The following is an 18,764-nucleotide window of genomic DNA, read 5'->3' on the forward strand; positions in this document are numbered from 1 at the left end:
CGAAAAACATTATTGAAATGCACAAAATTTTGTGAGGGAGACGAAGGAAAAAAAAAAACAAGGTACAGTGCACACAAATGTACCGTATGAATATAAATTTAATGATTTTTTATAAATCGTTCTTGATTCATTTTCAATTTCTTGTATTAATGTTATTCTTAGTAATAAGGTGATTAAAAAAATTTTCTCATATGATATATCTAAGAGATTTTCAAATTAATTTTTGCTCAAATGTTAGCTAATCAAAGTCATAAACAGTTGATAATGGAGATTTTACATTTGTAAGTATAATACATTTAAAAAACAAATCTAGGTGTTAGGGAAGGATCAAATTTACACATGGCCAGAATTTTTGTGAAAAATGCAACTTATAGTATTTGTTGAAGTTTCCAAAGGGCACAAGGACCAATGAGAAAGTATAACCAATGAAAAACACAACCTAGTAAGTTCTGCTATAAATGGCAAGATTCATTTTAGATTTAGCAACAAGAACAGTAATTCAGATCGCGTTTCGCAAAGAGACTGAGTTCAGACTGTTGTTAAGACAGATTTCGTATGGATCTCTGGTAGACAGACTACTCGGCCCAACGACACCTCGGCCCGTGCTGGTTGACACCTCGGCCCTGACAGGTCGGCTCAAAATCATTGACACCTCGGCCCATACCAAAGACTGCTCGGCCCGTTAGGAATAATATTAAATTTAGTTTGTTTAAATTAGTTTAATTTTTTTGTACTTTCTATGCCAGGTAATGTAAATGTGTACTATGTATATTTGATCACTATACGTATACTATAAATATACGATAATTTCAATATTTCAGTATTTTCTAACAAACCACAGCACAACATCAAATTACAATCCGTTGATTGGGAGGTACATGTAATAGGTCTACACAGAAGTTTATGCCCTGGTTTGCAAGATTTATTGATTTTTTTTTTATTTTTGATATACATGTACATATTTTACTTTTATTTTATTTAAAAACTCATATTTTTTTTCAAATCAATTCAATAAAATATCAACAAGGGTTCCTTAAAGAACTTTTCATTAACATGATGATGAGTAAATCTCCCAATTATGGCTTCTCGTAATTAACTCCTCATAGTCACCACCCCATATTGACACGCGCTCAAGACTCTAAAGGATGCACCGCGTCCTCTTGTTTGTTTAATGATTAATAGCACTTATGATCAAGTTACTAATGGATTGTCTTTCTTTAATTACCGTCAATTTGCCGTCTTGGAAGATTGCAAATGTATCAAATTATAATTTTCTTTTGCATTTCATAGATATATAACAGCATAAATAATAAATATAGTTAATTAAAATATTATATTTCTGTTTGGGCCGAGGTGTCTTTTATGTGAGCCGAGGTGTCCGCAAATTTGGGCTGAGCCGTCGGAGTCGAGTGTCAATGGGCCGAGGTATCGTTGGGCCGAGGTGTCGTTGGGCCGAGCAGTCTGACATTCGGATCTCTAACCACATCTTACTTAGATTCAATACAATCAGATGAAGATAAGACAGAGGCACTTCAAGCTCTTATACAGATTTTTAACTCAATGGCAGATGTTTGTAATAGCTGTAAGGCACAACATGAAACTTACATTTGCAGGACATATGGCCCTCAAGAATATGGCTACTGTGTCTAAGTGGCATTTGTCTACAATTGGGCATATCTGAACAAAACAAACAATTTTTTGGTTGAAGACAAGTTATCACTTTTTCATTATTTAGAAAATCCCACAACATCCCTGTTAATACTGAGAGGGAGTCTAGACTTGATGTAATTCAAATTACATTTACTGTATGTGTACATAATTTGGCATATTTAAAATTTAACACAGTCACTGGGTATGCAGTTGTTGGCGTAATCATGAATTAGCGCCACTTATGTCCGTGCAGTGTATTTTATATATACCGGTAAATGATTTCTTAGGGATATTCATGAATTAGTGCTTTGTTATATGCGCCAAAGCCACAAAAATATGAAGCCCACTTTTTTAAGTACACATACAGTAAATAACAAACACTTAAGTACTGGTATTTCAAATTAAATTTAAGGACAGATGATACAAACAAATTTTTTCAATGGAGCAGACTTAATATGATAATATCACGTCACAAGTTTAGAAAAGTGGATAATTCTTAGAATTTTTTCTCCTAAGAACTGGAAAATGAAATAAACTTGGAAAATATTACTCATATTTCAATATAATTTGAAATATGGACTAACCACATTCAGTAAAGGTTTACAGATAGAAATAAATTTCAGAATATGGTTTCTTGGTGCTAAAAGAGTAATATAATCTTTAGAAATATATACCAAGCCGGGTGAATTTTATTTGGAAAGGCAAGAAGGTAAAAATCAGCCCATGTTATAATGCTGATTTTTTGTCATTTCGTTTTTTCTCATTAAATTCACATGGCGTGGTATATTTTTCTAAAGTTTATATTACACTTTTAGCATCAAGGTAACATATTCTGTAATTTATTTTCACCTGTAAACCTTTACTGAGTGTGATTTGTTTATACATGTATTTGTTTTTTATTGAAATATGAGTAATATTTTCCAAGTCTTTCATTTTCCAGTTCTTAGGAGAACAAATTCTAAGAATCACCCACTTTTCTAAACTTGTGACGTGATATTAAGTCTCCTCCATAGAAAAAAATTGTTTGTATCATCTGTCCTTAACACACCCTTTCTTCATGATGAGATACAAATGAAGTTAACACAAAACTTTAAAATTTGGATTTTATTATTTCATGACAGAAACACTGGCTCTGATTTTTGTAGCTGCAGAACTGTAGCTCTCCTAAAAAAATATATTGACAGACAGGAGAGCTACTGTGCACCCATTGTAAAAACTATATATTTTTTGTGCACAAAATGTTGCGCTTAGTTAATTCTTAATTAATTCTTCCAAAGTCCTACTTCAATAGCAAAAAAGAGAGATTGAAAAAAATCCATACTCCTCTATGAAGTACTCTCATAGTTGACATCTGCACTAAGTGCACTGGCCCGAATTATCTTGCAAACCAACTTGAAAATGGCAGTATATGTAGACAAAAATTTCGATGATCTCAATTTCAGGGCCAGGAGGGCTATTCACAACAATTATAAGGGATGTTTTGTCAAGGAATAAGTGAAATAATATGTTAGGAACACACAGTTTATAGTACCTATAATATTTTAAGATGACAGTTTAAAAACATGGAGAAATAAATCGAGAAACAGGGCACTTTTTGTGCGCAATATATAAATATACAGTTTTTGCAATGGGTGGCACTGTAGCTCTCCGGTCTGTCAAAATATTTTTACAGAGAACTAAAGTTCTGCAGCTATGATTTTTGTCATTTTTAATGGAAATTTTGCAATTAAAGTTAATGTAATAATAACAGTGACAAAACAAATCTCTTGGATATAAATTATGTACATTCTCAGCTCTCGTAAAGTTTCTTGATTTAGATATATAACTGAATTGATATAGTTATGTAGCTATATGAGCTATTCAAAATAATGTGATAAAGCTATTAAAATGTAGTTTGTCACAAATATATTTTAACTTATTACTATAAATATTAAAAAAAGCAATTAATCCAAATAAAAAATATAATACATAATTATATACATGTACATTGCTGTTTTGAAAACATTGCTGGCACTTACCCTTGAGTGCAGATATTTTGCTGTCACTCTGTTAGATCCATGCAGTCTTTCAATAATCTTGAAAATAATGAGTATTTGTGCACATTGTTGTCACTGCTATGTACTTTGAAGCAGAAGGTATACTTGTAGTGTAGAGTCTGTACAAAATTTGAACTTTGTACTACACAGCAACTATATGACATTTTGTTCAACCAGATCTAAATGGCAAGGAAGTATAGCTGAATCCCTCAACCCACTTGCATTAAAACAGGAGGCATACAGAACCCAAGTCTAGGTCCTTTAATATCCTTGAAATACATCCTTGGGTTCTTGACCTATAATATCCTGTGGTTAACTATATATGGCTCTTTTTTCTGTATACTCTCATGTCTGTCAGGTGCTTGGATCCTGAATGGTAGCTCTGTATTCTGGGGGTGATTTGACTGTAATGTTAAATAAGGGATATCTGTATGGAGGGTGGGCATTATATGCTGAATTATTACCAATCAGTTACTTATTCCTTTTTGATCAGAATTGACCTGCTGTTTATTTCATTCTAGAAGTAACCAAATGATCACAAATTTTACATTGCTTTATATACCCCCAAACTTTCTGAACTTTGGGGGGGGGGGGTAAATTAACATACTATTTTTCTGAAATGTGCAATTTTCCACTAAAATAACTAAATCAAGATAATTTGAACAGCTAATTCAAGCTAAATAGCTGATTCAAGCTTTACAGCACCTTTGCTGGCAAAGAATGTACGTTTGATTTGAAAATTATTTTACAGTAGTCTAAGAGTAAATTTTGGACTGAAAACCTTTGGCTAGCAAAGATGGCTTCATAGGAGATCAAGAAGTTGTGTTGAATCTGATTCTGTTTCTGCATGTATTTTTCTTAGGTCAGAATACGGGAGTTGTTTGATATATTGCTGTTTTGGGAGATGTAGCTGCTTCAGTAATCTTTGAGTACACTGAAACACCACGGCCAAGATCATGGTGACTTGTATGACAGAATTCTATATCTGGTCATTAAAGGATAATGTACATATTCCAGGTAATATGGGTTTAACTTCATATCTTCGGATTATAAAAAGCATGAGTCCATTTGTTTGAAGTGATAATTGAGAAAATAGACACTTTTCTAAAAAAAAATATGACTTCTATCTCTCTCTTGCAATTCAGTTTCTTAATTGTTTGCATTTTGCATTATTAATATGAATGGTACATCGGATTTTAAATATGAGAATCAAAACCAAGCCATATTTCTTTAAGGATGATCAATTTATTGCTTTTTAAAAAAAAAAAGGTGGAACTTCAAGCAACCCACAGAATGATTAAAGAGATATAAATACTTCATACTTCTGGGCTTGATTATTGTGGATGACTCTACAATACAAAATTGTACCATGATACCGACACAATACAACTCAGAATCACAATACCATTATACTAACTGTGTAATAAATAAAATTCTTAAGTATGTTTCGCAAAATGGAAAAAAGACATAACACTTTATGATTTAGAACTGCTTATTGTGAATCTTAAAATTTGATAACCTAATATTAAAGTAATTTTATAGATAAATGATTTTGTGAGGAGAATGACAATGCAATACACATATCATTTATATACACACCACCAAAAAATTGACATATTGCTTTACTTTTAAGACTCTTCTGAATGTAAATGTTTGTGATGAATATTTAAATTGTAAAATGTACTCCATAACATGCATTTATTTCTTTTTTTACAGATGAAGTTATTGGTTGCCATACTTATCATGACAAGACACATTCTGGTTTGTATATCTTAGATTCTTGTTTAAATGATCTTTTATTTCTTCTTCTTCATACATGTACCAAAAATAAAGCATGCATTAAAGCTGCAGATCTGTAGACCAATGCCTAAAATTGATTGGATGGACAACCAGAGAGTTACGGTTACTGACTTACTGTTAAACGTACTTCAGAAATAAATGCATCTTATGGCACAGAAAAAAACCCAGCAAGAATTCAAGAGGTTATTCTCCGACTAACACCTCAAAAAGTTACTGTATGTCCAGATGAACAGGGAATTTGTATACAGAAAGAAAAGAAACAGACATTCCTTACATGTTGATACCTCTGGGAGAACTAAAATTATGATCTTTGAAAACTGAGGCTGCATTTCTTGCTGTTTATTAATTATAAAAATAACCTTAAATTTGAACATGAAATGTTATACTTTATCTGGTTACGGTGATAATGAAAATATTAATTATTGGAGCAACAATTTTGATAATTCTTTCTTAATAAGAAAGATAATTGTTAAGGCAAAGCAATTTGTGAATGGGTAACACAAGTTTTGATAATATTTAACATTTTATAGCTTCCTAATTAATTCTCCATCTTGTACCAAAAAAAATCAAGTAAAATATTTGGTAGTGACCATAGTTTAAACTTTTCGGAATAATAATGTGTTTCCACTTTTTCAGCATCTGTAGATCAGCTTTACCATGAAGAGAAACAACATTTTGATGAAGGTATGAGGACCCCTAACACTTACACTCTTTAAAAGATGTATCAAAAGTACAGTTGAAATGCCATTAACACAGATAAAATGATGAATGTTATCAATGATACTCTAAGAACCACATTTTCAATTAAGTGCAAAATTCACAGTTGAAAATTCATTGAAATTTAGTTTCATTATATTTATGCAATAGAAAGAGATGTTTTATGGGCACCAAGAAACAAGCGACCAGAGAAATTACGAGATATACTAAAAGAAGTTGAGGTAAGTTGAAGTTTAAAGAAAGCATTTTATTTGTTTTAGATTTAAATCTGATAGGTATTGAACTATATAATCATAAACTGCATATGTATAGAAATAGAAATATTTGTACCTTCACAAGAAAGAAAATACAATTAAAGTTGTGTGCAGAGTTATGAAATTACAAAAACGTTCATCTTCTTAAAGAGCTAAATGAGGTGAAATTATTTTTCTGCTACTTTTTTGGGGAGAGAGTCTTTTTTTTTGATAAATCCCTTTCCTTCTTTTAACACAAATGTATATGTTAATTTAGGATTTATTGCAAGTACACAGGATAGTACAGATCAGATGGCGAAGTCGACAAGTCCTTCAGGTGAGTTCTACCAGTAACTGGATTTTCTTCCTTTTCAACGACTGTAAAATCACATATTTTAAAATTACATATTTTTATGGAGTCAAATTTTCATGGTTTGAGAAAAGATATTGGTTTGTTGGGATTTGATTTCATGGTTGGAAAATGTTAAATAGTATTGCATATAATATTTTACATTTCATGGTGGTCTTAAACGTGTGGCTCTCTCCATATCTCAAAAACAACAATTATTAAACCCAATGAAAATTTGTGATTTCACAGTAAGTTTGTCTACTTTCACTAAGATTTTGATTTTTATTCTTCTGGGTTTTTTTTCCTACATTGAAGCTTGTTTTGAGTAACATGGTGGTGGTGAGTTTTGTGTTGAGTGGAAGCAGTGGAACCACAGAGAAGGTGTTTCTGGATAAATCCTTACTGGGAAAATTCAGTGCTGATTTAGTCTCAGATGGTGAGGATGGTGACAAATTTAAGAATTAATAATGAGATAGATTTTGAAATGAAACTATATTTTTTATCTTTGTCATTTCTGTTAAAAAATTATACAAAATATGACAATAGAATTTAATTCTTTGTGGTTTGACTAATATTTGTTATGAAGAAAGAGAACAATTTCTTTTTTTCTATTTAAGTAAAATTAATATTTATATTTAAGTGTAAGCATTGATTACTTTTTTATGTATTCAGCTTACCTGTCAGACCAGTTTTTGCTGACCAGCTACCCAGATCGTCCCAAACTGGACTATGGCTATTTTGTTAAAAGACCACCTTTAGGGGAGGGTCTGAAAAGGCTGGAAAAATTGTCTGTTTGGGAACCAAAGGTAGAAAAAAAAACATATGAATGAAAACATTGATTTAAATATGTCTAACTGAACTTGATATTTAACATTTTGCTTTTCCATATATTTTTTAATTCACTTGTTACTAACAAAAACCATGCTTGAGGTATGATGATCTTTCCTGTCATCAATAGATATGCATTTTTAAAATTGAACAAATAATATTTATAGTTGTTTATTAGCTAAATTATTTGTTTATTTTTCCAGATCACACAAATAGACATTCCTGGACCTGTTGGTAGAAGGATTGAGAGACGGTTATCAGCTAATACCAGGCTAGACATGGTCAGTATACTCAATACAAACTAATACTAGGTTAGACATGGTGACAATACTCAAAACAAGCTAATACACCAGGCTAAACTCAGCACAAGTTACTACTAGACTAGACATGGTGAGTGTACTCAAAACAAGCTAATACCAGGTTAGACAAGATGAATATACTCAGTAAAAGCTAATACCAGGCTAGACATGGTGAGTATCACTCATAACAAGCTAATACCAGGCTACGGGATATAGACATACTAGGCATGATAAGCGCCATTTGTAATAATATAAATACTAAACTAGATGTGGTGAGTTCCAAACATAGTAACATTGAGAAGTTTTTAAATTTAAAAAAAAAAATGGAAGATTATTAATGTAAAGTTGAGGGGAATGGAAAATACTCCAATAAATATAGGATCTCCAGTGGTTTGTAATTGAAGAGATTTTTTTCTATGGCAAGGAGATAGAAGACACTTGAGCTGGATACAAATCATGGTAGATTCTTTTTATCACGTTTTACACATAGCTATCAAGTTTTACTCTGAGAAAATCCATTTTATAAGACTTTTACTTTCATGAAGGAAGCATGATATGCAACACACAATATGAAAATGATATCAATTTTCCTGTGTCCACTGTATAAAGGAAACAAAATATATTGGTGATTTCATAGAACAGTTCTAAAATTACTTTTTTTCACTTTTTTTCCTCCCTCTCCTTGGTAAAGGTGGGACATCATAAATGTAATTCCTCAGACAATCTTTAAATCTGGCTTCTTCATACACAAACTGCCCTTCATTTCTCTTCCAGTGATGCCATATTTCTTCCATGGATAATTTTAACAGCTGTGATTGGTTGGGAGGATACGGACAAGAGTCATGACCTCCAGTGGCACCATCATTATTTATCTCCCTTGATTTGTCATCCAATGTGGACTCGGCTAATTCAATTCTTGAATCCACTTTTTCTTCAGAACTCTGATCATTGTTGTTGTCTCTTATGTTTTTATTATGTAATTGACCTTTTTGGTTTGTTAAGCTATGAATTTTTGGGGTCTCTGTAATATTTCCCTGATTTCTTTCATCTTCCTCATCACTGCTTTCTGATTCTACTGGGATTACAATTGTTTGCACATAATCAGGACCAGGTATGGGAGTCTCACACACTGCATGGCCCCCAATCTGAACTTTTTTGTTTTTACGTTTTGCGTCTTCCTCTTTTTTTTCGGTGACATACTTGAAGTCTGTCGTTTCTACCACAGCAACCTCTGGGGAGCTGTCATCAGATTCCTCATCACTGTTTTCTTTGTAATGGAATTCTCCATACGCCTCCATTTTGATTTGGTGTTTGGAGTCTTCTTTTGTTTCTGGTGGCAGACAACAGAGTTTTCTCATCTGATTGCTCATCATGTACTGGTAGAGGGTAATCCTTGGTGTTTCAACCAGAGGACCTAGATGACATATCAATAGGTAGATACTCTGATTGGGGTTAGCCACCGAGGTCATAAAATTCAGAAAAATTTCTTTGGCAGGGACCCAGTTTCTCATACTCAACATGACATTGATTGTGCTTGGGTTCTGGTATTCTTGCTCTCTGATTGTGTCAGTGTTTGGTTCCCTTGCTGACTCTTTCTTTCGCTGGTCAGCTCTTAGACTCGGAGAGGAAATTTTCAGGTACCCATAATCCCCCTCATTGTCGCACTCTTCCTCGGAGTCAGATTTTGTTGTCCGCCATGGTTGTGACTGCTCAGACAGACTAAGAACATTGACAGCGAATCTAACATTTGTCAACTTTCCTTCTGACAAAACAAAGAAATTTTTTTCAGCATCAAGTTCAATGTAATCACACAGCAATCCAACATCTCTTAACAGCTGTGTGCATTTCATGCTGATAGAAGACATGAATTTCTTAAGTTCATCACTGACATCGATTTTGTTGATCTTTGACTGGAGACTCAGCTCAGTGTATCCTTTTGTAAACCTAACATAAACACCGGAGCTCTTAAACAAAATGGTCTGATAAAGTGAAAGTTCAAACACTTGTTCACATAGACTAGGATCCGTGACAAATACACTGTCGAATGTCTTGGAGTAAGAGAGGTGTTGAGTTTTCCTCTCTCTACAGAACTTTTTCCTTTTGTCAATGAAGGCAGTGTTTTCTGGAAATACTTCCCTTGGTGACCAGACAGAACTATTCCATGGAAATAAATGGCATTTCTCAGTATTAGGAGGAATGTGTGGGATCCCTTCGTCTTTGTCTAAGATGTCTGGTTCAGGCAGAGAACTCTCAACTTCAACTACCTCCATGATATGCAGCTCAGAAGTACACTTGAAACGAAAGTAAAATAAACTTTTGATTCACCGTTTTTTTTCATCACTGAACATCACTGAACATAAATATCAAAGAGCCAGAATTTTTGTAAAGAAACTTCCGTACTTACTACTGTAAATCCTAATGTTTCTTCTAGATGATGATAATATACAGTAAAGGTATTAAACAGAAGTAAGACCGTAGTCTTCTAGAGATGAGAATGCATGTGAATAATTAATGGGCCTACTGGGCTGTGATCTGACCATGAATTATTGATAACGAGTGTCAGGGAACACTGCTGGCTGAATTATCTGCAATTTCTTACGCCACTGAAAATAATATTAAATATTAATGAAACAGAAGAAATTAGTTTTTTGTAATGTGCTTCCTTTTACAGAACAAATGGTCTGAATATCTTTTTATTTCTTTTAATTGTAAAAAATGCAGCTGTTCACAAAGCAGTCCTGTTTAGGTTTAAAAAGGAGGGGGTGGTATGTTAGGAGTTGACAGATATTGTGTAAAAAGAATAAGTACTGGAACAAATTTTTAAACCTGCCTTAGGAAGAAGTTTTGATAAAGAAGTGACATTAAAATCATGCTGTTTTTGCAATTTATAAGTTGGATTTGTGAAAACTTTAAGTATTTACATTTGCAAATGTTTTCCCATGTAGATGTATAATACTAATTGCACTAAGTCTTTTAATCTTGATGTTAATGAGAAATACATTTTTACCAGCTTTTGGTATGGTGGCCTACATCCAGTGAAGAGGCTTGGCCCTGGTCTCCCATGTCCTCAGAAAAAGACAGAGCCAACATGATTGTCCTGTCCATACACGGGTCAGTAAAGCACATAGGATTATTTTACCAAAGTAACATTAATTACTGGTAATAGAATTGTTCTAATATTGGATCAGACCTTAATCCTTTGAATCTGCTTAATGAACATACAAATACATTGTAGCCCCAACATAGATGTTTTGACCTTTGCCAGGACAGAATGTGATCCTATGTATGCTGGCTTTAGGTAATTATATCGTATGTTTTAATTAGTCTTGAGCTACATATGATCAGGTTTTGATGTCCCTATACTTTATCGTATTTGTTTTTCAGCTGTTTACAGCCACATAGAGTGTTCACAGTAGAACAGGCCATGAGTGGGGGAGGGGACACAACTGCACAGTGCTGCACTTATGAGATTGTACAAGGAAAGGTATAGATATTTTTTACATTCTGCATGTTTGCAATTGCTTCATATAATGAAGCAATCAGAATATGAAGAAAAGGACACCAGTTATAGAATTATTTTATTCATCATTAGATTCAGAGAATTAGTGTGACCAGCATTCCTCTGAAGAGTTCAGTGATCTGTCAATGTCGTAACCCCAGCGAAGATAAACTCATACTGGGCTGTGCTGATGGCTCTCTGGTAAGAAAGTTCATTTCATTGTCTGTATGTCTTGTGAAAGAGATTATCTACATTATCAATTTCACAACTGATTATGCTCATTACAGTGAACAATCAATAATTTTATGATTTGTAGGTTTTATATGATGAAGTGCGCAAGGCTACACTAATGATCCGAGCATCAGTGGTAAAAAAAATTTTAAGGATTTTAAATTATCCAAGTACCATTTTATAACTTCTTTGAAAAAAAATGTTTTTAAACATGTATTTGTATATCAGTATTTCAATATCTTTGTTGAGGTATAAAATTTTGGGAATTGAAAGATTTTCTGATTACATTTAGAGAATAATTTAACTTGTATCTTGTAAATGGTGTTGAGTCTTTTGTTTTCAGATTCCAGTGTCTGTAGCTTGGCATCCACAGGGAACTCTGTTCTTTGTTGCCAGTGCTAGAGGAGATGTTCAGGTAATGGGAATACTTAAGGTTCACCATTCCTCTGTTCATTCATACAGGATCTTACTTGAATGCTTGTGATTATTATGAAGAAATGTATTTTATTAGTAAAATTCAAGCAAATTTGGCAAAGCTTGTGGGACAAAATTGATTAAAAAAGACATTTGAACTTGAAAAATTATAGAGGAGTAATAGGCATTCAGTCCATTAAAAGTTACCTCTTTTCAGAGTGGCAATGAACCTTGATTTGTTAAACTTTTCTGTCATCACAATTGAATTTTGTTTACTTCATTCTATTCTACTTTATATCTCTACTGTTTCTTTTGTTGTGTCTAAATATGACAAAATGATTTAAATCACCGAACAGCTGTTGGCTGACTTGTTGAGAGATCTGTGCACTTCATGTATTCATGTTGACCCCTACAGGTATTTGACCTGGCCTTGACCCCTCTCAGAATTCAGTTAGTGTCAGAGGACCAGGTTACACAGAGAGTGCTGCAGCTCCACAAGTTCTTCAAGTAAGGCTACGAAAAATTCTGGTTCTCAGGCCCGCGCGCATCCATTTTGAGGTAGCCGCATTGCTAATTTTATTGTATTTTTGATAAAATAAATAGTAGGTAAAAGGGGAAATACTTATTTGTTTTATCTTCACAGACTGCCAGTGTCCCTAAAGGAGATAAAATGGTGCCACCATGACCCAGATTCTGTGGAATGGAATGGAGATTATACTGATGCTCTCTTTATGCATTTTGAAAAGTAAGCTTGCAACAATGTGTCAATACATGAATTAAGTAAATAGTATTGTAATTTTATGTACCATTACATTTAGTTATTTATATACATAATTCTTTTTTTGAAAAGTGATTGCATTTTCTAAATGTTGCTGTCCCTCAAAAACTTAAACTGCAGATATAAGTAAATACTGTATAAAAAATATACATGAATCCCTTCCAGAGGCCCGCCCTGTTTACTTCAGCTCCATCTTGGTGTCGTCAGTAGAGAGAGATTCTCAGGTCTAGAACTCATCAAAGAGTACCTGAAGAATCGACAAGTGGATGAGGTAGACTGAGTATATAAATGATCATAAAAATAACTTTCATTTTATTTTATCCAACTCATTGGAAATTTAATTTAAATTCAGTTAGACTTTTAATAAGGCGTAAGGTCTATATTTGATAGTTTAACTGGAATATTTGAAAATTAAGAAAATAGTACAGTCATGGTTGATCTCATTTTGTAAATGAAGCATCACAACATCACATTACACAACTTGTAGAACTTTTTCTTGTATTAGGCTGTGACATTGTTAACCAGTATGAACTGGGACACTGATAGTACAACAGCCTACTCCAGTCTGTCTGCCATTGTAAACCATCTCCTTCGACTTCCCCTCAATGCTGAACGAGAGAGTAAGTTCCCTGCTATAAATGGTATAATAGACTTTGAGTTATACGTTCAATGAGAGGAGTCATATTATTGGATGTCTCTGTAGGTCAGTTGGAAACAACCCTGGGAGCGTTTTATGCACCAAAGTTCCCCCTGTCAGAAGTCGTCATCCTGGACTTCCGAGATCCCATCAGCAGACTGGCTCGACGATTCTTCCACCATCTCCTTAGGTATGTCAGGTTCAGTCCATTATCTCCTTAGTTATATCAGGTTCATTCCATTATCTCCTTAGGTATGTCTGGTTCATTCCATTATCTCCCTAGGTATGTCAGGTTAATTCCATTATTTCCTTAGGTATGTCTGGTTCAATCCAATATCCCTCTGAGGATGTGGGGTTCATTCTAGAGAACATCACAATGCATTTGTACTTCCTTCATTATAATTTCTTTTTCAACAGATACTCCAGATTTGATAAAGCATTTCTTCTGGCTGTTGATATTGGTGCAAGAGATTTATTCATGGTAAGTCATATTCTCATTTTCAAAGCATGTCCTTTGTCATGTTATTGAATACTTGTAGTATGTGTGGATGTATTGTTTTTAGGACATCCATTACATGGCATTAGACAAAGGAGAGACAGCCTTAGCAGAAGTGGCCAAGCGGAAAGCTGAGCAAGTGGAAACAGAATCAATTGGTAAGTTTATTCATAATTATGCGTATTTTTGAAATAGGCTTTTACAAACTAGAGATATAAACTTTGAATTATATACAATACATGTACAGCCCTTTGGACTTTATGAAATGTGATCTTGTCACCAACCCTTATTTATATCTTACTGATGTTTAAAAATAATACCTTATTAAATATACATACAGCTTACTCCACTTATATTGAACTCGCTTATTTTGAAATTCCGCTTATTTTGAAATAAAAATAAATCCCCAGTTTTTGACTCTCATATTCTTTGCATTAAAATAACGGTTATATTGAAATCGGCTATATTGAAATTTCGCTTATATTGAAGCCACTGATCGGTCCCCAAAAGTGATAATGAGTTGTTTTCATAACGGTTATATTGAAGTACACCTGGCAGCTGTCGTTACGGTTGGTGACAGAAATTATATATGCCTGACTGAACAGTTGATATAAAAAGGTGCGAATAATTAAGTTTTCACCTTATGTGTTTTCATACTGCATGCTCTTATGAAATAAAATTATTCACTGCTAAATTCTTTGTTTCCATGTATATAATACGGAAGTATTTAGGCTAAAGGCAACATAGTAGCCCCCACAGATCTAAAAAAAAAAAAAAAAAACTTTAAAATTAAATACGTACCGTTAATGGCTAATGATAAACCTCAATTCGAAATAGCTAAGAGATCAACCCGAGTACATTTACGATGAAATACATGCAGCGTTCAGCAGTACTCAACAGTTTGACATCAGTGATTTTTCTCCAAAATGTAAAATAAAAACGATCAGGGAATAATTATGAAGTTGAAGATTGTCTAATTGATAAAAAAGAAAGAAACAATTTTATTTAAACTTTCAAGGACTAATATTCCATGTAATCTGTACACTGTTATAGGTAAACGATGACAAAATTAATTTGTTCGGGTTTGTTCTTTATTTTAAGATCGGGATTGAACTTTCAATAAAGAAATGGCGGCTTCACGAATTCGCTTATATTGAATTACGGATATATTGAAATAATTTCCATGGTCCCCTGAATTTCAATATATCCGGAGTAGGCTGTATACTGTAAACCAACTATAATTCATGTTGTCTTTTATTTGGGACTCATCAGTTTGAAATCAATCTGGGACGATTAATTTCATGACTAAGGAAGCATTCTTTACAAATACTAAGCAAAATGATTGGTTCACTGCAATTAATATTTGCAACTGCAAGTTAAAGTAGGTAACGGAACTCAGGGATATTTCTCGCACGCTAATAAAGTTGGTTTACTCTATTCATTTGTTGAAATAGAATGGCAACTCAGGTGAGAATTGTGGCACATGGGCCTTTTCTTTTAAATGGTTTTATGTTTTTATCAGACTCCTTTGATGGACTTGATGATGGACTATTACAAAATGGCTACCACAATCCTAATACCCAGAACCAGTCAGACTTCAATGTCAATGAGGTGGGTACTTTATACTGAATAAAGTTAATGAAAAATAAAGTTTCAATCACTTAAGAAAACATGATTGTGAGTCAATGGAGATGTGCAGGTTTTATTTTTTTGTAGCTTCCTGCCTCCCGACAACACCCCTGGCAACAAGGAGAACACCAGGCTCCCCTTGACAACAGACATCTCCATAACGGTGTTAATGGCGACCTGTCAGATAGGTAGGTCTGTGACTCAAGTAAAGCATATCCATAGTGTCAACTGGCTGGGACATATTATTTTGATTCATTATAAATGTAATTAATCATGAGTTTTAAGTTCAGAATATATTTTCAAACTACTGGGAAAATACTTTCTGTAAGCATGAATTCATTATAGGCATTTTCACTGTAACCATGTTTTGAGGAACTCAAAATTTTAATAATGGTGTGCTTTTATAATAAATATAATGACTAGCTGCTGAATGATGCACACTCATGTTTTATCTACAAACATTCTGCATTTGAATGGCTGAGTTGTCGCTGTACTTGAATCCTTATTATATACAAGTATATGTGACTTACAGACCTAGTTACCTGGGTGACCTTGAACTTGAGGCTGACCTGATCCATGACTACACTGCTGCCCTACAGCTGGATGACCCAGAATGGTTCTCTAACACTCATATAGAGGACACCGATTGGCAGGACCAGGGTAAGTGTCGTAGAGATCATACATAGAGGACATTGATTGGCAGGACCAGGGTAAGTGTCGTAGAGATTATACATAGAGGACATTGATTGGCAGGACCAGGGTAAGTGTCGTTGAGATTATACATAGAGGACATTGATTGGCAGGACCAGGGTAAGTGTCGTAGAGATTATACATAGAGGACACTGATTGGCAGGACCAGGGTAAGTGTCGTAGAGATTATACATAGAGGACATTGATTGGCAGGACCAGGGTAAGTGTCGTTGAGATCATACATAGAGGACACTGATTGGCAGGACCAGGGTAAGTGTCATAGAGATTATACATAGAGGACACTGATTGGCAGGACCAGGGTTAAGTGTCATAGAGATTATACATAGAGGACATTGATTGGCAGGACCAGGGTTAAGTGTCATAGAGATTATACAAAGAGGACAATGATTGGCAGGACCAGGGTAAGTGTCGTAGAGATTATACATAGAGGACACCGATTGGCAGGACCAGGGTAAGTGTCGTAGAGATTATACATAGAGGACATTGATTGGCAGGACCAGGGTAAGTGTCGTTGAGATTATACATAGAGGACACTGATTGGCAGGACCAGGGTAAGTGTCGTAGAGATTATACATAGAGGACATTGATTGGCAGGACCAGGGTAAGTGTCATAGAGATTATACAAAGAGGACAATGATTGGCAGGACCAGGGTAAGTGTCGTAGAGATTATACATAGAGGACAATGATTGGCAGGACCAGGGTAAGTGTCGTAGAGGTTATAAATAGAGGACACTGATTGGCAGAACCAGGAAGTGTCGTAGAAAATATATGTAGAGGACATTGCAAGTTAAGTTTCAGTGCCTGGGGATAACTCTTTGTTAATCATTTGTATAATTCTCTGGATATTAATGAACATATTATGAAAAATCATTATGTTTCCTTGTTAAAGTTTAGGATTTTATTTTCTTGACTCTTTTTCATTTCAGATCCCCTTGATAATGGAAACAGAGAGGTACCAAGAAATTTACAGATAAACTTTTTGCTTTATCTAAATAAATATAAGAATCTGTGGGAATATTAGCCAAGCCAGTGAAGCTACATACATAAATCATGCATTTTGTGTCTAATCTTAAAGATTTTGTTTGTCAAAGTAGGCACTTTTCTCAGCTTTAAGGACATTTCATCAAGTTGAACATTTTTGTTGTGTTTCAGAGCCAGGAGGATGAAGAGGAGGATGCTTCAGTGAAAGTCATTCACTTTGGAGTCGTGTGATGGAGGGCACTACTTGTAGCCTGCGGACTATGAACTTGATGATTTATACCAGTGTCTTTCAATATCATTGTCTTCCATTAGTTGACAAAACTTGGTTTCATTTTAATGGTCCTCGTGTATACATAGATATCTATGATGTGGTGTAGAGGTTGTAATAGAGATACTATATTTATGAATCAATGGTGCATCAGGAATGTTCATTTTGTTCTTTTTGATAGCTTATTAAATTATAATAGTGATGCAAGTGTTTGTTCTGATTGTGCCACTCTTTAAGAGGAATGCTTATGGCATGTTCTAGGAATACTTGACTTTTACATTTATTTTTAAAATTTCATTACAAAAAGTGCAAGATTTATGGTACTTTGCCACCATTTTTCGCAAAATGGTTTCTAGCACAAATCTGATTTGTTGAGGTCTTTAATTACACCCTCCCCCAGCTATTTTTAAAATTCCTGTAAAATTTTCCATCATTAGGTGTAGACAAGAATAAATTTTTCCTCAAAAATACCTGCAAATTAAGCATATTTTAATATAAATGTCAAGTAGAATAATATGTTCTTGATGCAAGTCTTGACATAGGCAATCAAATGACATGTAACAAGCAAAATTATTTCCAGACGAAAGCTAATAGAGCTTTTGCAATGACACTTTTGTGTTGAGTCTACTGATTGAGCTCAAAATTTACATATGGTTGAAAATGTTTTCAACCAATGATATGAAATTATTGCTTACAAGGTCATTATAGCGACCATAGAACATTTAAGACCCAAATGATAAGCTGTTGAAAATATAACATATCACAGAGTCGTAAATTTATTTAGTTAAATCTTATATCTGTCAATGTTTGACTACGGAATGTTCCTTCTATCTGATCAAGATAGGGTCATAACAAGTGGTGACTGGTCAACAGGGGATGCTTACTCCTCCTAGGCACCTTCCCCCACACACAAGACCAAAAACTTAAGTTGATTGTAAAATTTTGCAAAAGTGATGATTCCATTTTTTAAAAACTTGCTAGCATAAAAATATCGTACATCTCTCCTTTTAAAAGAGACGTTTTTAAGTATAATGTAAATTAGAAAGTTATAATGAAAATTGAATTTTGGTCCCAGTTTTTTTTTAATGGGCTCTTGAACCCACCTCTGGAATTTTAGGGTGTCTGCTGGAATTTTAGGGGGTCTGGGTTTATGTCCTGTTCACTTATCACTGTTTATCATCTTCACCTTTTTCTTTTCTTTATGTAC

The 18,764-nt window shown here is 34.0% G+C and overlaps 1 protein-coding gene across 2 annotated transcripts; it reads left to right on the forward strand.

The window, feature by feature from the left end:
- LOC134279845 (WD repeat-containing and planar cell polarity effector protein fritz homolog) lies at positions 1–17,779 on the forward strand. Of its 2 annotated transcripts, none has more exons than XM_062762260.1 (27): positions 1–62; positions 4,554–4,703; positions 5,403–5,447; positions 6,123–6,170; positions 6,354–6,424; positions 6,714–6,773; positions 7,101–7,221; positions 7,458–7,591; positions 7,817–7,894; positions 10,923–11,023; positions 11,148–11,210; positions 11,297–11,396; positions 11,505–11,612; positions 11,728–11,778; positions 11,986–12,057; positions 12,472–12,563; positions 12,700–12,801; positions 13,000–13,105; positions 13,340–13,454; positions 13,538–13,670; positions 13,898–13,952; positions 14,035–14,125; positions 15,490–15,578; positions 15,684–15,784; positions 16,129–16,256; positions 17,235–17,260; positions 17,461–17,779. In XM_062762260.1, exons 2-27 carry the CDS (start codon positions 4,643–4,645, stop codon positions 17,518–17,520), a joined length of 2,211 nt encoding a protein of 736 aa, XP_062618244.1. In that variant the 5' UTR covers positions 1–62; positions 4,554–4,642; the 3' UTR covers positions 17,521–17,779. The 2 variants fall into 2 exon arrangements, with proteins under 2 accessions (XP_062618244.1, XP_062618243.1); XM_062762259.1 differs by having other exon boundaries at positions 4–62; positions 13,538–13,661; positions 13,889–13,952; positions 17,461–17,778.
- The last annotated feature ends 985 nt before the right edge of the window (positions 17,780–18,764 follow it).

Source organism: Saccostrea cucullata, unplaced genomic scaffold (genome assembly GCF_032062105.1).
Source record: "Saccostrea cucullata isolate Sc308-1 unplaced genomic scaffold, CSIRO_AGI_Scuc_v1 ctg614, whole genome shotgun sequence".
Classification (NCBI taxonomy): domain Eukaryota; kingdom Metazoa; phylum Mollusca; class Bivalvia; order Ostreida; family Ostreidae; genus Saccostrea; species Saccostrea cuccullata.